The 17871-nt window shown below is 47.1% G+C and overlaps 1 protein-coding gene across 2 annotated transcripts in view; it reads right to left on the bottom strand.

Annotated features, from left to right (window-relative positions):
• The window catches only part of Faxc (failed axon connections homolog, metaxin like GST domain containing), a 67212-nt gene that overhangs the window by 25886 nt on the left and 23455 nt on the right, over positions 1-17871 (bottom strand). For both annotated transcript variants that reach the window (XM_060386058.1, XM_060386059.1), the window contains exon 4: positions 16784-17007. In XM_060386058.1, the coding sequence (XP_060242041.1) occupies positions 16784-17007 (224 nt within the window). The remainder of the gene's footprint in view (positions 1-16783; positions 17008-17871) is intronic.

Raw genomic sequence — 17871 nt, 5'->3', positions numbered from 1 at the left:
AAGGCAGACCAGAAGGCTCTGGTTAACTTAATGCCTTGTCATAACACTAGCGTGAGGATACCTAGACAGTCCTCTGACTTTCTGTATGATCCTCGAAAAGAATTTCTTTCGGCTTGTGTGAACTTTCTACATCGTCTACATCACCAGCAAACACCAGCTACCCTTCCTCTGCCTCCCAATGTTTTATTCGCTGATGCCCTGCCTCTTGAGCTTTCCTGAGAATTAGGCGGGAAATGCACGAGCACCCACTATCAAAATGGGCTTTGTTCGTCTCCATTTACTTGATGTGTCGAAGCACCTTCCGGACTCCATACACCCAAAGCATCCATAAGGATATTTTGTGAATCTAGGGAATGTAGGTGTGGGGTTGCACCCATGCAGAAAAAACCTGCCTGGTGGGAATGCTAGGTGATGAAAGCACACTCCTCAAGAGGGGCAAGCGCCTCCTCCGCTCACTTCTTGCAATTCAACAGCACTGAACGGCAGCTTGTCCATCTTAAAGTTGGCCGCTAGCCTCTGAAGCAAGGATACCTGTGCCTCTAACTCACCGTTAATCAGACAACTGTCTGTTTCTCTGTTGCCATATTGCTTCAATATTGTTTCTGGGTCTGAGGATCCATCTGGCTGCAATGGTGAGATTTGAGAGCTATAAAAGTCCAGTGGGGGGAGGGAGCTGAAAAGATAGCTTTCTGTGTAAAAATAGTTGCTGCCAAGTTTGGCAACCTGAGTTTGGACACCTGCAACTTACATGGTCCTCTGACCTCCACGTATGTTCTCTCTCTCTCCCTTCCTCTCTCTATCTATCTCACACACACACATACACACACACAAATAATAAATGTAAAAGAAAATTAAGTCATATGAGCCATGTGTCCCTTGCCAATTTCAAATTCCCAAATACACCCCCAAAGCTGAAGAATATAGACTATGCAAATGAACTCATCAAAACAGGCTCCCTCGTGTCTGCCTTGGCTGCCTTGGTTTGGGCATCAAATGAACCTGCTTTTCTATCTCTTTATTCACACTGTCTCCTTATACAGACTATTTGGCAACCTCCGAATTTAGCTTAATGAGATAATCTATTACACAGAACTCAATGTCACGTTGAAATTTTGTTTCCAAACCTTCTACAAGGAGTACCTCTTTCTATTAAGAAAGCAGAACAGTAACAAGCCCTGATGATGTGTTTGATCATCAGGGTCAGAGGTCAGCTTCACAAAAGACCCCTACTCCTGTGCATACATATGTATATATACCTACACACACACACACACACACACACACACACACACATAAGTTTTTCTGAGACAGAGTTTCTCTGTGTAGCCTTGGCTGTCCTGGACTCTCTTTGTAGACCAGGCTGGCCTTGAACTCACAGCCATCTGCCTACCTCTGAGTTGGAGTGCTAGGACTAAAGGTGTGCACCGCCGCACCCGGCCCTGGCGTATATCTTTAACAGTCAGCACCACTGGACCTGCCTAGAGTAGTAAACCACATTCAAAGCAAATCCATGAGCACAGGAAGTCCAACTGCTTTTTCTTTGCGCGCGCACACAGGTGTATGGGGGCATCACATGTGCTGATGCATAAACGTGTAATGAGTGTAGAGACCAAAGGCCAACTCCAGACACTACTCCAGGAGTCCTCTACTGCGGGGTTTTGAGGCAGGGTATCTCACTGGTTAGAGCTTGGCTGACAAGAGAGTTCTGGGAATCTCCCTGTCTCTACTTCTCCGGTGCTGAATGCAAGCGTGTGCCTCTGCACGCAGCTTTTCACATGCGCTCTGAGGCTCGCACACAAGTCCTCGTGCTTGCGTGGGAGGCACTTAGGCAGTTGTGCTGTCTCAAGTTCCTGCCTTGTCTTCAAGCACAGGAGTCCTGTGCCTTCTCAGTTCTCTGGGCACCGTGCTGAAAGTCTGTTGAGGCCTCTTGGCAGGCGCAGAACGGAACCTCTAACTCCACTTAGTGGGAGACCTCATTACTGCCTATCCAGTGCTCTTCTTGTTTGCATCTGGACCACTGAAAAGTTAAGGACAGCCAGGAAGCTCTTCCCTAGTGTACACTCCCTTCTCAAAGATCACTGGATCCACACACAGAACCCTCCATGGGCCGTGCTCTGTAATCCTGGAATTAGTCCCAGCAGTCATAAGATACTCCTGCTGGGTTCAGAATGGTGGTAATGAACAATGAGGTACTCCTTCTAAACGATGTAACCTCTTCTATCTAAACAACTTGAAAATATCCAAGATCCAGCATCTGCTATCAACGTACTGATTCTCGGGACTGGTGATAAACAGGCTTAACTCTCCACAGCTTAGCACCTAAATAAAGAAGCCGTCTCTAATTAATGAGGCTGTGGCTATAGTGGAGTCTTACTGAAAGGTGCTAACAAATTACCCCCGAAACTTAGCAGCTTGCAACAATAAACTTTTTTGTTGTCGTTACTGTTTTTTGAGACAAATGTCTATGAATCACTGGTTCTCCTGAAACTTGATATGTAGACCAGGCTGGCCTAAAACCTATAAAGATATGCCTGCCTCTGCCTCCTGATTACTGTGATTATAGGTGTGTGCCATCACACCCAGCTCTATTTTTAATTACATGAACTTGTTTATTTGTGTGTGTGTGTACTTGTGCCATGGAGTATTTGTACATATCAACGGACCAGTTGCAGAAGTTGCTTCTCTCCTTGCACCATGTTGGTCTTGGTGACTGATTTGGGTTGCCAGGCTTGGTGGCAAGAGTCCGTGCTCAATGAGCTAGATTCTAGAGGCCCAGAACCTGGAAGTCTTACTGCATGCCACTGGCTCAGGTCTCTCTCAGTCCACAAATGAGATGCCAGCCAGGTGTGACAGTTTTGACCTTACAAAGGCCCACATGTTAAGAGTCTGCCCCAGAAAGGTTCTACTGGAAATGGCAAAACTCCTGAGAGGCGGGCCTGAGTAGGAGATCTTTAAGTCAGGAAATGAATGCTCTTGAAAGGAACATTAGCTTGTTCTTTTTCTCCCTCTCTCTCCTTCTCTCCCTCTCTCCCCCTCCCTCCCTCCCTCCCTGCCCCTCTCCCTCTCCTTCTTCCTTCCTCTCCCTTCCTCCCTCCCTGCCTCTCCCTTTCTCTCCCCCGCCCTCCCTCTCCCCATCTTCCGCACGGTGAAATGAGCAGTTTTTCTTTGACATGTTTACATAGCATTGCCATCCAGCACCGCTATCAAAGGGGTAATAGCAATTAGTCAGCCTGATCATGAACAGGATCTGTAAGCCAAAATAAACATTTTCTCTCTGTAAGCCGATTGTCTTCCTTATTTTTTACAGTGTCAGAAAGCTGACTGATATGGCAGAGTTGCAGTTATCTAGAGGGCTGACTTGGGGAAGATCTGCTAAAACATTGCTCAGACAGCAGCAAGTATGTCTCAGTTATTCACTGGCTCTTGGGTAGAAAAACAGCTGTTCTTTTGTGCAAGGACCTATCTAGTTAAGATGACAGAAAGAAAGCTGTTTATTGTAGTATTATCTTATTTTTGTGTTTGAAATGTGTCACAATAAAAACAAACCACCTGAATGGAGGCGGTGTATATCAACTACACCTGACCTTGGGTTATACTGTTTGGCAGGTTTTCTCTAATGTGATAGGAATGATCCTCATAGGCTCATAGATTTAATGCCTGGTCACGGGGAGGCGGCACTATCAGGAGGTGTGGCCTTATCAGTGTCTCTAGGGGTGGGCTCTGAGGTTTTAAATGCTCAAGCCTGGCCCAGTTTCTCTCTCTCTCTCCCTGCCACCTGCTGATCCAGATATAGAATTTGTCACTCCTTCTCCAGCACCACGTCTGCCTGCTGACCGATTGCCATGCTTCCTGCCATGATGGTAGTGGACTAAACCTTGGAAACTGTAAACTAACCCAGTTAAATGCTTTCCTATATATGCGTTGCCATGGTAATGGTGTCTCTTCACAGAAATAGAACACTGACTAAGACACAGACAGTACTTTCACAACAAAATTTTAAAACAGACACTGTGACTGAGATTAACACTGTAATCCCAGCAGTTAGGAGCCTGAAGGAGGACTTAAAGCTCAAGGTGCCCTCAACTATATGAGAAACGTTTGTCTCAGAACAAGCAGACATAAATGATGCTAACTATCCCTCATGTCATGGGCAAATTAACGCAACTATTGAGGTTGCTTGGTAGGCATATGCCCTGACAATCCCATGAAAATAGTCTTCCAGTGACCGGGTCTGGAGATTAAACTCAGGAAAGAGAGAAACCAGCATAGACAAGATTTGCCTCAGCTGTAAACTCCATCTCTCTGCACCTGGCTGGCTCTACAGGCACTCAGAAAATAGAACTGTTATTACATCCGTGGAAAGTAGTTTGCAATACTTTTTCCTTAAACCTTGTACACTAAAATAATTCCCTTCATATTTAGAGTCACATAACTACAGGGTCTAGAACTTGGGGACTGAGCCAAAATGTAGGTTCTCAAGCTAACCATTGCTTGTGTGGCCCTACGCCATACTATCCGGGCTCACTCCCCCTGGTGCCTACTATTTACTAGGCCTTCTCGTGGGCACCAGGATCACAGGGAAGGCTGGTCAGCACATGTTTTCAACATGACAGTGTCCACGGGCAAGGCGGGGAGAAAGTGGAGGAGACCTAAGGGACGGAATACTTCTCCCCACCAGCAGGTGTGAATGGTGGCATTGCTGGGTGTGAAAATGAAAGCGCTCAGAGGAGAGACAGCCGATCTAAGCAGTTCCGTGAGGTTTGAGGGGGGAAACGACAAAGAAAACGTCTAAGCAGAAACAATCATCAGCAGGGTGGGGGACCGAGCTCCTCAGGGAACTTGAGCAGACAAGGGCTACACAGCGTGGTGGCTGCACATGGAAACAAGTGGGAGAGCGGCTATAACGAGGGCGGGTGGAGGTTATAAAGAAAGGCATTTCACTTTTAGCACAGGACAGCGAAGGACAGCGAAGGTCTCTGGTTCTGGTTTGCATTTTAGAATCTAAACTTTAGACGAACAGCTCTAGAATGAAAAGACAAAAAGAAACCAAGGGTTGAGCCAGCAGTTGTGAAGCTAGAGCAAATCCAGGCAGGCCAGCCGGAGCTTCCAGCACAGCAACAGGGCAGAGAGCAGTTAGGAGATGGCAGAGTTTGGTGAGAGCTCTGACAGTGAAGTCTACTGGTGTCTCTGTGAGCGGCCACTTACCAAGCACCTACAGCCAGGCCCTTGGGTCCTGGTTCCCTTCCCCATCTGCAAACCAGACCGAACTATACCACTCGTTATAATAGTCAGAATAATGCCTGCTGTCAGATGGTTTTGGTGAAGATTAATGAAAACAGTCTCTAGTTACTTCCCACCATCCCTACATAAAACTGTCATTACACCACTATTTGGACATACGTCTAACTTATGTTCCTAATTCTTATGTTAATTCTTGTACACACTGTAGCAGATGAGTATGTTCATAACACACACATTATTTTGAACTGTGCTCCATATAAAGGTATGTATTAGACCCTGAACTTCCTCTCGGCTGTGTGCGCTGTGAGTAAAGCATGAATGGCAGCCCTTGGCGATGTTATTTTGATTCTGCACAAAACGCAGTTCTGGCAGCTTGCGACACAGAGGTGAAGAGAGCAGATAAATCCTTTCGCGGAGTTTCCGTCACAGGGAGGGCTACAAATAGTCACCAAATAAAAACAGCAGATAGTGTGACAAGTGGCATTCAGAGAAGTAAAGTAAGGGGATTTGATGAGGTGTCATTGTCAACTGCATTAGACGGATGGTCAGGGTTGGCCTCTCTGGGGAAATGACATTTCCACAGGAATATTAACAAAAACCTAGAAATGCCTATTCTTAAAGGAAAACAATTCAAGGTTCCAAAACAGCTAAGAAATGTGCTTGAAGGTTAAGTTGGGTGTGGTTATGAAACATGACAGATGCTGATGGGATACAGCAAGCAAGAACTGAAGAAAAATGAAATTGGAAAGAAGGCAGGAAGAGACAGCTAAAGGGCGTGAAGCCAGAAGGCAGACAAGACAGGGAAAGCAGTTTCTGGTCACCTTGAGCAAATGACTGGCTAAGGCTGCCATCCTCCAAGGGAGGTCACAGGGGGTGGGGGGGTGGGGGGGTGCTGATCTGATGGGAAGGTGTCACTCGGGGCCTGACTGATGGTCTACTCTTCTGGAGGAAGGACAGACATCTACGTGAAGAGCTAGAAAACATCTGAGATGAGAACACTGTGGAAGGTAAATATGTGCCAGTGTGCAGTGAGAGATGAGCAGAGTGAGAGGACCAAATCTGAATCTATCAATATGTAATGAACCTGAAAGCAAAATGCACGGAAAGGCCAGAGAGTACTCATAAGTAAAGCTTAAAATGTGCTCAGCAATGGTTGCTGCCTTCTCCTAGTTTGCCCCTTACTCGCTAGGTTCAAACCCAAACCCTAGCTGCTTGTCCTTCCTAGCTTGCTCATGGACTGGGCCACTGTGAGCAGTCAGTCCTCTGAAACGGCATCTGGCGCAGTAAAGTGCCGGCAGGGTTTAGTGGCTTTTACACACAACAGCAGGGGATCACCCAAAACAGTAAGAGACCAGCACTTGCTTCAGAGGCCTGTGAGCTGCAGAGCTAACGTGTGAGATGAGCCTACAGGAGAGACTACAGAATAGTGGAAGCAGAGTGCAGGGAATCATATGAAAAAAGGGGGAGTTGGTAAGACCTGGAGAGGACAGGAGCTCCACAAGGACCAAATATATCAGGGCACAGGGGTCTTTCATGAGACTGATTCTCCAACCAAGGAACACGTATGGATATAACCTAGAACCCCTGCTCGGATGTAGCCTGTGGCAGCTCAGAGTTAGTACTTTCTAGGTCTACCATCTCGTAGTCTCTCCACCAGCGAGCAGCACACAATCTAGTTATCACTCAATATGTATATGTATATACATAAATATATCTGTATTCAAATGCTGATTTCTGTACTGAGAGAGCTGGCCTGGACATTGGCATTGGATATCTATGAAGCGTCTCCTGTCTCAATGTTATGTAAAAATTGTTCTCCATCATCTCTGATTGATTAATAGAGAGCTGACTCGTCTTCAGCGAGGGAAGAGAGTTAAGGTGGGACTTCCGATCCCAGTGAGAAGGTCCCCAAGCGGAGAGCAGAGAGAGGTTGTTTCGGGGAAGGTCACCATGAGGACATGGGTGAACAAGACTAGTACGGCAGGTAACAGGACACTTCGCTGAAAGTAGACAAGGCCAACGTAGGTTAGAATAGCCGAGTATCTGCCCAGCTGTAGTGTCTGAAGCTTCTAAATACATCTGGGAGCTAGAGCTGGGGTAGAAAAGCCTTGATTTTTACATAAAGCACTTGCCCTTCAGTCACTGAGCACAGATTTCCTGTGCGGCCCTTGAAGAGTTAAGCTCTCACCAGAGTTCAGTTTAGACCGGAGATCACAGGAGTCTTATCAATGCTTTTCTTACATGTGTGCTAACGAGGCCTGAACGGCCCACACCCGTTCCTTAGCCCCTCTGAACCTCAGCTGAGGGAGGTGCAGTGAAGAGCCTTACCAACCTGACTGCAAAGGGACCACCGCGGGGAAGAGGAGAATGCTGAAGGGGGTGTTTCGGAACCTCAGTGCAGGGCCTCATTAAGCAGGTTCCAAAAGTCCGCCAAAACAGGAGGCCCAGGCGGCATCGTGGCTTCCGGCTGGACTGCTCTTGGGAATCGCCTGGTAGGATGTGTGCAGCCAGAGCGTCTTAAGGCCGGATGTCTGCAAGGTACTACTAAAAGTACTGCCTAAAACGTGTCCGCTGTTTTCCAGCCTTTGCGTGCACTGTGCGAGGTGTCTCCGCACCTTCCGCGGCTAATCCTGCGCCGGCAGATGGCTGGGGACCGTCCAGACCTCGGGATTGGTACTCTCACGGCCAGCGCCGGCATCGTGCAGCCAGTCCTCCTCCCTCCCCTTTGGATTGTCTTAATAAGGAGCTGACGGCCAGCACCTGGGCAGGAGAGCCCTGGGGCACCGGGGCTGAGAGAGGGTCTCCGGGAAGTGACATGGAAAGGAGCACGTGCCGGGGACTGCCAAAAACAGTCCGCAGTTAGAGGCCAGCGGGAGGGCTCAGCCGGCTGAGGCGCTTGTCGCCACCTCACAGGACCTGCGTTCTGTCTCTGGCATCCGGGAGGACAGAACCAAGTATCACAAACCGAGTGGTCCTCCGACCCTCGCACATCACGCACGCGCACGCACCCACAGAGCAAATGAAATAAATGTAACTTTAAATCTTCCCAAATGGGCACAGTACCATCTGCCCTCTACATTCATGTCTCTCCCCACATAGAAGAGCAGCTCCCAGCTCATCAGAGAAACGTCAGAGGCGGAGGATGGTGGCTCCTGCAGAAAGTCACAATAGCGCACAAGAACACGTGACTGGGTGGTGCTCGGCCGCAAATGAGGCGTCTGTGCCGCACGCCTTCCTCGAGGCTCGGAAACAAAGAGCCAGATGAGGTCAGGAAGGGCAGGAGCCAAACAGTGCCTTTCGGACACGGAGGGGCTGCACGCTCCTGGACTCACAGCTGTGGGCTCCTACCCAGGAGCCAGCCAGTCAGCACCCTAGGATGGATGGCAGAGGAATGCGCGAGCCTCCACCCACAGCTGAGGAGCTGGGGAGTTTGTCTTCTGGGGAGGAGGGTCAGTTTTCTTCAGGCTGCTGCTCTGGGCAGGTCACTCATGCTCCAGGGGACGGCCCACACTGAGAAGGCTATATACAGCACAATTTGGAATCAGCAAGTTATTAATTTTTAAAAGGCAAAGAGCTATTACAGATGTTTATTAATTTTTCAATCTAAAGTCAAGAGTAACAGATTTTTTTTTTTTTTTTGAAGCAAGGAAAAGCCAGCCTAAATATAATGGAAACAGACCCAATCAAGGTCACTTTCTCAACAGCCTGAAATACACTGATTTGTTCTAATTCCATCCCCTCCCTAACGACAGACTACAGTGTCTCTCTTACAGTGGCACCAACGCACAGGGTCCTCACGTGCCCCTGCATCTGTCCCCAACCCAGTCTTCCCTTCCCTCAGTACGTAAATCCCCACTCCTAACCCATATCAGATTTCAGACCATCCACAAGTCAGCAAATAAACAAATTACACAGGTTGATCAGGGGGAATAAAGAGCTTACACAGATGATAAAAAAGCAACACCTTCAGCTTTAAAAACTGTCTCTTCACAGACGGCTGGGAATGACATACCGGCTGGCATGGGCCGTGTGGCTGGCTGCCCACCAGGCCGCATACCTCTCCTGGTGGTCTGAGAGAGGAGTTGGGCTATAGGCTACCTTTCCACACGTCTCGGCAGTGGGGAGAGCACTCAAAGCCCGTTTTATGACGCACTGCTGTGAGGTTCCAGAATATTCCCTTTAATAGCTATTATTTTCTTCTTCTCTGTGTGGATCTTCTCTTTGTGGCTAGATTGACGAACATAATCATTTCGACGCCTTTATCCCTGCCAGCTGGCCTGCGTTCATGGCATATACTGGGTGTGCTGGAAAGGTGTACAGATACAAACTCTTTTTTTCTTTGGTTCTCACTGCCCAGCTATGAGGCTTTCTCCATCATGTTCACTGAAAATAATGTGTTCCAGGCAGTGCCCGGGCAAGGCCTACAGGCCATGATGCCATGATGCCTTCTTAGCAGGCACGTTGCTCACTGGGCCGTCTCGTCTTCAGCCCGCCCAGACTAAGCTGTGAGTGTTTCTGTGAGGCTGGGAACACACCAAGGTTGAAATAACTAAGGTCTCTCGGTACTCCTCGCTATATGGGTCCTCACCACTCTGAATAAGCACAATGTACTGGGCCTAAGTACACCATTGAACATTTATCCACCCAGGTTTCAGATTATGCTTAACAGCTCTGATTCTTGACTTTTCCAGCCAGTGTCACTGGAAAACCAATTTCTCCTAAGTTGTGAGCAGACCGTTGAGAAAAGAACTGAACGTGACAGGGACTGTCCCTGGAGAACTGGATGGTGTCACTATCAGCTAGCTAACATTACCGAGATTCAGTCGCTCAACCTGCCGTGAATCTGCCAACCACGTCCTGGATAACTCACCTAAGGATTTTCAGTCATTATCCTAATCTATTTGCCCCTACCCCTTTGTAAGCAGTTTCTGATCTCCATCTTGGCTGACTTTTCCCGATTTCTAAATGATGGCGAGGTGATTCTGAGGTGAGACAGGGCGTCTTTGAACACCGTGACACTGTTTGGGCCTTGCAGCTGGATTCTAAGCATCTGGAGAGTACAGACCTTGCCCGATGCCCTTTGTGTTCCGTAGACTCAGCACAGCACCTCATTGACAAGTGCACGTAACTGAGACAAGACCAGTGTCCAAAATAATCAACGGCAGTGTTAGCCTGCTTGCCAGTTAAAGACACAAAAGAGCTTTCTGGAAACCTTCTTCAGGTTAGTTTACCTATCTGGAAGCAAGTGGCTGGCTGTGTCCCTGCAGCCACTACAACTCATCCTTTCCCGCCTACAGCCATCCCACACCCTTCAACCCACCTCCTCGCACTGACATCCACAGCTCCTCACACTGATGCCCACTCCTCAGCTCAACGCTGAAGAAAAGATTACTTCTGTAGGTTTGTGACCAAACAGCACTCCCCACCGCATCTACCAACCTGTCTGTGACATGGAAGCAGAATTGCATTTCTTTTGTCCCAAATAACTACACAGCTGCCCCAGTACAACTTTTAGCCACTACCAAGAGGCTCCCTTTACCTCATACTCCATCTCCACTCAAGCATTTCTCAAACACAGCATTCCACACCTAAAGTCCACACTAAACATAAAACAATGTATGCAACATTCCTACTTTATTTTCACTGTAATTTTTTCTCAATCTGTGTGTCAGTGTATGGGGGTACATGGGTCACCACACATGTGTCAGAGAATCTTTTTTTTTTTTGGTGTCTCCTTTTTTTTTATTAATTACACTTTATTCACTTTGCATCCCCCCCATAAGCCCCTCCCTCCCCCCTCCCAAACCCACCCTCCTACCCTCCCACCCCCTTCTTCACGAATGCCCCTCCTCAAGTCCACTGATAGGGGAGGTCCTCCTCTCCTTCATTCTGATCTTAGTCTATCAGATCTCATCAGGAGTGCTGCATTGTCATCTTCTGTGGTAAGGCTTCTTCTGGTAAGGCTGCTCCCCCATCAGGGGGAGGTGATCAAAGAGCAGGTCAATCAGTTTATGTCAGAGGCAGTCCCTCTTCCCATTACTATGTAACCCACTTGAACACTAAACTGCCATGGGCTACATCTGTGCAGGGGTTCTAGGTTATCTCCATGCCTGGTACTTGGTTGGAGTATGAGTCTCTGGGAAGACCCCTGTGTTCAAATTTCTGGTTCTGTTGCTCTCCTTGTGGAGTTCCTGTCCTCTCCTGATCTTACTATTTCCCACTTCTTTCATAAGATTCCATGCACATTGCCCAACAGTTGGCCATAAGTCTCAGCATCTGCTTTGATAGTCTGCAGGACAAAGAATCTTTTAAGAGTTGGTTTTCCCCACCCTTTGGACCCTGGGGATCAAACTCAGTTCATTAGGTTGGGACCACGGACCTTTGTCTGTTGAGCCAGCCCATCAGTTCTCAATTCTAAGTTAAACTGCTCATGGTCTCCTTCACTATCAGCCAAGAGGCACAAAAATTACGTATATGACATATAACCCCCGAATGTTCTCAGCCCTAACCACCTCTGCCTACTGACACCCTCTGCCCTTGTGAAATCTCTAACTGCACTGGCCACCTTTTCAGTCTTTGAAAGCTCCCAGCTGCATTTTACTTCTAGATCTTTGTACATGATGTTCCTTTCTTATCCCTCGCTATTCAATTTGCTGTCACAGTCCTCCCCTCCCTACACACACACACACACACACACACACACACACACCTGGCTATCTGGCTTATGTTTTTGCATTCAGTTTAAATGTTGCCCCACTGAAGAAGTCTGGGATAACCATAAGCTGCCCAAAATCACTCCCCTGAAAACGGCCCTCTTTGTATACTGTTCTTCACGGAGGCACCCCTCACACATGCATGATTTTATAAATGCTTACCAACAATATATCTTACTTGTGACAGCCTGGTAATTCAGAGATGGGCTAAACTTGTTCATCACTGACTCTCAAGACCTTCACAAAGATCTCAGCATGCTAATCAGTGTACATCTCTTCTATCAGAAGAACTGCTCTGGATGGATGGATGGATGGATGGATGGATGGATGGATGGATTTGCAAGTACATTCTCCTACTGTGCACCTAGCCATGAAAATGGGTCTGAAAGGAGCACTTGAGCCTGTTACTCTTTCTGTCCTTTAAATGTACTCATAGTTTAAGCTGTTCAGAATGGCACATGCCTGTAATCCCAACACTCAGGACTTAGAGGCAAGAGGATCCAGAGTTCAAAACTAGGCTTTACTATATGGTGAGTTTGAGGACAGACTTGACTACATGAAACTATAACTAAAAGAAAAGGGATTCATCAAGTTAATGTTTTTGCTCAGAATTAATTCTTAGATCCACAAATCCTGAGGTTATTCTTGGGTGTCTGCTAACTGTGTGCAGACTGACAGACTGACACTATTAACTAGCACCTGTGCTGGTCCTCATACCTGAAACTGGATTTCAGTAGTCTCCCCATATATGTCTCCATCCCACAAACAAGCTCCATTTATAATTATTCTTCTACTTTCCATTGAGATAATGGCAGCATCACCACCGAGGACCACAGATGTCCAACTGAAAGCACAGAAGCACTATATCAGAGTAGTCTATGCAGGCTCATCATTACCAGAGATGCACATTCTGGTCAGATGGATGATCACCAAATCCAATTCCCACAGCCACCAGCCTATTACTCCGCCATGAGCCTGAGAAGCCAAAAGAAATTCTAGAGAGGAAACTGGGGCCCATTTCCACTCATCCCAGCAGCCCTCCCTGCCACACACACACACACACACACACACACACACACACACACACGTACACGCACATGAGGTGATCACCTCCACATTTCATAAGGACATTGGTCAACATAAGGCAGTGGTCAACACTGTGAAATCTGCTTAGATTGCAGTCTTGTTCTGGAACTAGGACGGTCTGAGAACCACAAGGTTGTTATCCCACAAGGGGTAGAGGTTTTCTATTTCTCATCACAAACGCGTTTCCATATTTTTCTTTGAAAATATTTCAGTCTTCTACATACGCTGTAACTGTGAACTAGGTGACCAGCCAAGTATCTTTTCACTTGACAAACAGAATTGAATGATTCCTTAATTGAATGATTCCTTTTATCCAACAACACCACATAACTATTTTGTAAAACTGCACCATATTACAATGGGGGGGGGCTGACTCTGACAGGACACCCCTACTTTGCATTGTTTACCCTTCATTAAATAATCAAGACCACAGGTGCTTCATTAATGTAGCCAACAGATGTGGTTCTTACAAATGTGCAAACCTGATATCCACAAGGACTGAAGACCAAAGAAACCCTGAGCTATTTTCATGCTCAAAAGAAGTACTTCACACTAAAAAAATGCACAATAAATTTTTTATTAAGCAAGTGATGCTTTCCGGAAATCAGCTCTTCTCACTTCCATTTATAAGTCCAATTTATCCTTTGGCTCTTACCTGGGCAGGCTCTTGGGAGCATGTCTCTCAATGAAGGGTGTAACCATAACTTACAAACATGTCTACACTTGTTTTGTTTGCAGTGCTTTGGGGTGGAACCAGGGTCTCACACTGGACAGGTGCTCTACCATATGGCTACATTCCAAGACAACTAGAAATCATTTTAAGCCCACTTCTAGAAGCAAGCAAATAAAACATTCTCAAACATGACTTTAGACACCACTTCTCAATTTGGCAGCCCAGGCTTTGTCTACTTCAAGAAATGTTCGAAAAAGGCCACCCTGAAATAACAAAAATTCACCCAAAGGTCATGAGGAAACTTGGGGTCATAGTTGGGTAGTAGGAGTCCATGAAGTCCTGAGGATGTGGGCTATTAACATGGGCATGGTCAGGTCAAGGAGCCCAGTTCTCAGCCCCATGGGAGGGGAAAGCCCTTCCCTCCTGGTTCTGTGTAGGTGTTGATCGTGTGTGCAGAAAATGTCCACCATAGCTTTGTCTGCTCACCCCATAGTTACAGCCTGAGGCGGCTTTCCCACAGACTGTGCCTTCCATGATTACCTAACTTGTGTCCTTGACTCAACTATATGCCATCACCCTCTTCCTTATCCAATTCACATTGAGCTCCCAGAGACTGCGGCTTCTCCATCAGAGAGCGCAGACCACCCAGTCCCAGCTTTCTGGGTGTGTCTGACCTCTGTTTATTCGCCCCAGTCAGGGTCCCGGAAGCCATGCAGGCGCTCGGCAGTTAGAAAACAACATCTGGATTTGATCCCCATCTCACTGCCACCTACTGTGTGACTCTATCCCTGAATGCTTTGGTTTCCTCATCCATCTAATGGGTAATGTTCTCTGACTTTGTCCCGGATGCCATGATCTCTACTTTCTCTGACTGCATACATACCTAACGGTCACATCTGGGAAGCACTTTGTCAATACTAGGCACAGCTGCTCAGATCTTATTCTCATGCTGTCTTATTTTCTGTGTGCTTTTGGAATGTATCTGTAGACTCAGAATTAACAGAACAAAAGTACGAGACAAGCAGTAGGCAAAGCAGAATTTGTCTGATATGTTTTCCCAGCATCAAGTATGATATAGGCATACAGTCACATGGTACAGAATACTTAATAATGGAAAAATAGAAGAAAAGGAAAATAACTGTACATATTCAAAATTATGTATAAAAGTATCACAATCTTAGTCATCATATGGTTAGCATCAAATAGTACTTTGGTTAGCAATAGGTTATAAAATTATTTTGACTTATTTTCCTTCTCTGTGCTTTTCTGAACCTTCCCAAACTTATATATTTGATAAATTTAAAAGTCAGAAAAAAAAATTTTGTTCCAAACATTTTTCCTAGAAAACAATATTCCTAATGAAGTTAAGTGAAAATTCTGTGATTAAGGAAAACAAAGGTTACTTCAACACAAGCACGGTAACACCCCACAACAGTGGATCTTGGGCGACTAGGTGGGAGGAACATTGCTGTGCTGTGGACTTGCTAGACAGCAAGGATTCCTATATGCCTTGGACTAGGCAGAGCAGGACCAAGAGAATCCATCACTGGTACTCAGAACAGCACCTACTTAAACCTTACAAATATGAAGTGGGACTTCCCATTCAGACCATAGTCAACCCCTGACGTCTGAAACTGCAGGGAACAAGCCACGAGTTAAGGGCAAATGAGGCTTCCAGCTCACCCTTCAGTGAGGCATTTCCCTCCTGTCTTCCCAAAACTGGGAGCAAAGCATTGGCTTCATCTTTGGGTACTTAGAGAAAGGGTCAGGTTTCACATTGCCATCACCCTGCACTCTGAACCTCTCTCAACAGGAAACACTCTAGTGAAGTGATACTGAAGAATATTACTTCAATGCTGTTCAACTGTTTAAAAATGCTTTTTACTGGCATAATTTTTGCCATAATAACTCTGGAATCAACTGGGTTTGCTGAGGCTTTCAACAGCATAAACTACAGAGGAAGAGTTGTAAATCAGAAACAGGCACAGGCACTGTTAAGGAAGGACTCAGCCAAGGGCTGGTCGTCTAAGGCCAAGAGCCCATAGAGCACAATTTCTAGAGCAAGGCACCAAATGGATTTCAAGGGAGGACTCCAGACTTGCAAGGATCTGGAAAGTGAACAATAAAGCGTGGTCAGTGTAGATCATTCTGCGAGACAGGGTATGTCCAGAGAGCCTCCACTTCCACAGCACCCAGGAGGTTTCAACAAAGCAAATCCCATACCCTACTTCCTCAAGGAGGCAAGAAATTTGACACGCTCTAAGATGCGGATGACGACAGATCGAGCAACCAAGCCACCAAGGGAGGACTGGAGAACAAAACCAAGTTCTGAAAATAACACCACAAGTCCCAGCAAGCACTTGGTCCTCCAACAGCCCACGTCAGAGGACACTGATTCACATCCACAGCGTTGCTTTCAACAGTCTCTTTTTGAATTGTCACAGCCGAGAACCAAGCTCGCCCAGTGTGGGGCCACAGCAGCCCAGGCTCTCTGCAGCCAGCTGGTGAATGAAATATGTCCCCTTCGCTAGCTCATGGACATTTAAGGGTCTGTGCCTCTCTAAGGAGCTCCCTAAACACAATTTACCCCGAGACGGGCAACAAATGGAAAATCTGGGATAAGACATGCTAGGAAGAGGAAAACTAAGGATTCACACCAAAATGAACAGCAGAAGATGACAAGTGTCAACATGCACACAACACGTTAGAACCGGATCTTCTCCACGCCGGTCTAACTTTACTTACAGGCGTGCTTTCAAACAACCAGACCTGTTTATGAATAGAGGAGTCTCCTTGCTCAGAATCACCCTGTCCTCACCGCACAGCCAGCATCCCCTGCAGCCAGGCCTGTGCTGAAGTGTGCTCCACCTGTTCCCACACGGGGCCTCGGTGCGGGAACTAAAGACTAATGCCAGAGGTGGCAGCAGGAAACTGGGGGCGCTGGTCGCGCGGTGGAAACGGGACCTACGCATGCGAGCGAAAACCGCGACCTAGTCAAGTTGGGAACCCAGCAGCACCGCACCAGTCATGCAACAGTAAGCACAGAAAGTATAGAAGTGTGGTACGTTACCCAAAAGCCCTGCTAAAGACCGCATGTCCTTCTCCATCAGCATGTAAATCTCTTCCTCCGAGAAGCGGCCAATGCCGTGGCCATGCATCTCCCGCGTCACAATTCCTTTTGTTATGTGGCACACGACCCACCTGAGCAGGTTACTGAAGGGACCACCACCACTAAGAGACAGCATCTTCCGGGTCTCATTGAGATTGTCCACCCACTGGCAATAAGCTAACGTCCTGGAATTGTGTGGAAACAAGTTACTACTGGGCATCAGAGATGTGTAGCTCTGCAGTCACTTTCAAAAGCATAGTTCAGAATTTAGTACTTTCTGGACGAACCAAATCATCGGAGCGTCTAGCCTGAGTGAGGGGCAGGCGGCCCTAGTCGGGGCTAGACTTACAAGCTTTCCGAGAAGTGACGGTGTCCTGTGTTCCTGTTCAATCAAACTGTCCCAGCCACCGGCCCTCAGACTCCTCAGTCCTTCTCTCATGTTGTCTTTCAGAAGCCTTTAGCGAGGCTGGCCAGCGCTACAGGGTGTACAGCAGGGGCGCATCCAATGGGAAGCGAGCATCATTCCCTCCGAGAGATTAAGGATGGCGCCACAGGCAGCTGCTCTGTGCTAGCCACATCCTCCTCCTCTGCTTCTGTTTCCTACGTGGCATGTGTTTTACATTTCATGATGAAAATGGCTGGGTTATTTTTTAAGACAGCTCTTTGCCTTTTGGACAGAAGTTAATAAGAAGGTCCACCTGTCTATATGTCTAAAATTATAAGTAAATATGTAAATTATTTGTTTGCCAGAAAAATCAACTCTCTCCCCCAGGCTGTTTCCAAGGACTTTAAATACTGACACAAGAAACTGTGGAGTCCCTTTCCCGAGGGGCGGCACTCGTGGCAAACTCGCCCGCCCAGCGTCCCACGCAGCACATGCAGACAGTGAGGCCTGCCCTTAACTGTGCAGTCTCAGAGTGTTTCCAGAGCTAACCCCGTTCTGAGGCACAAAGTGAAGGGGCTCTGAGAAGAGTGTAGCTGTGAGGGTATACACACGGAATATCTTCCTCTCTCATGATGAACGAGGAAAATGCAGCGATTGTTTTCCC

This window comes from Meriones unguiculatus, chromosome 6 (assembly GCF_030254825.1).
Source record: "Meriones unguiculatus strain TT.TT164.6M chromosome 6, Bangor_MerUng_6.1, whole genome shotgun sequence".
Lineage (NCBI taxonomy): Eukaryota > Metazoa > Chordata > Mammalia > Rodentia > Muridae > Meriones > Meriones unguiculatus.
The sequence above is the reverse complement of the archived record's forward strand: the minus strand, read 5'-3'. Positions and strand labels throughout refer to the sequence as shown.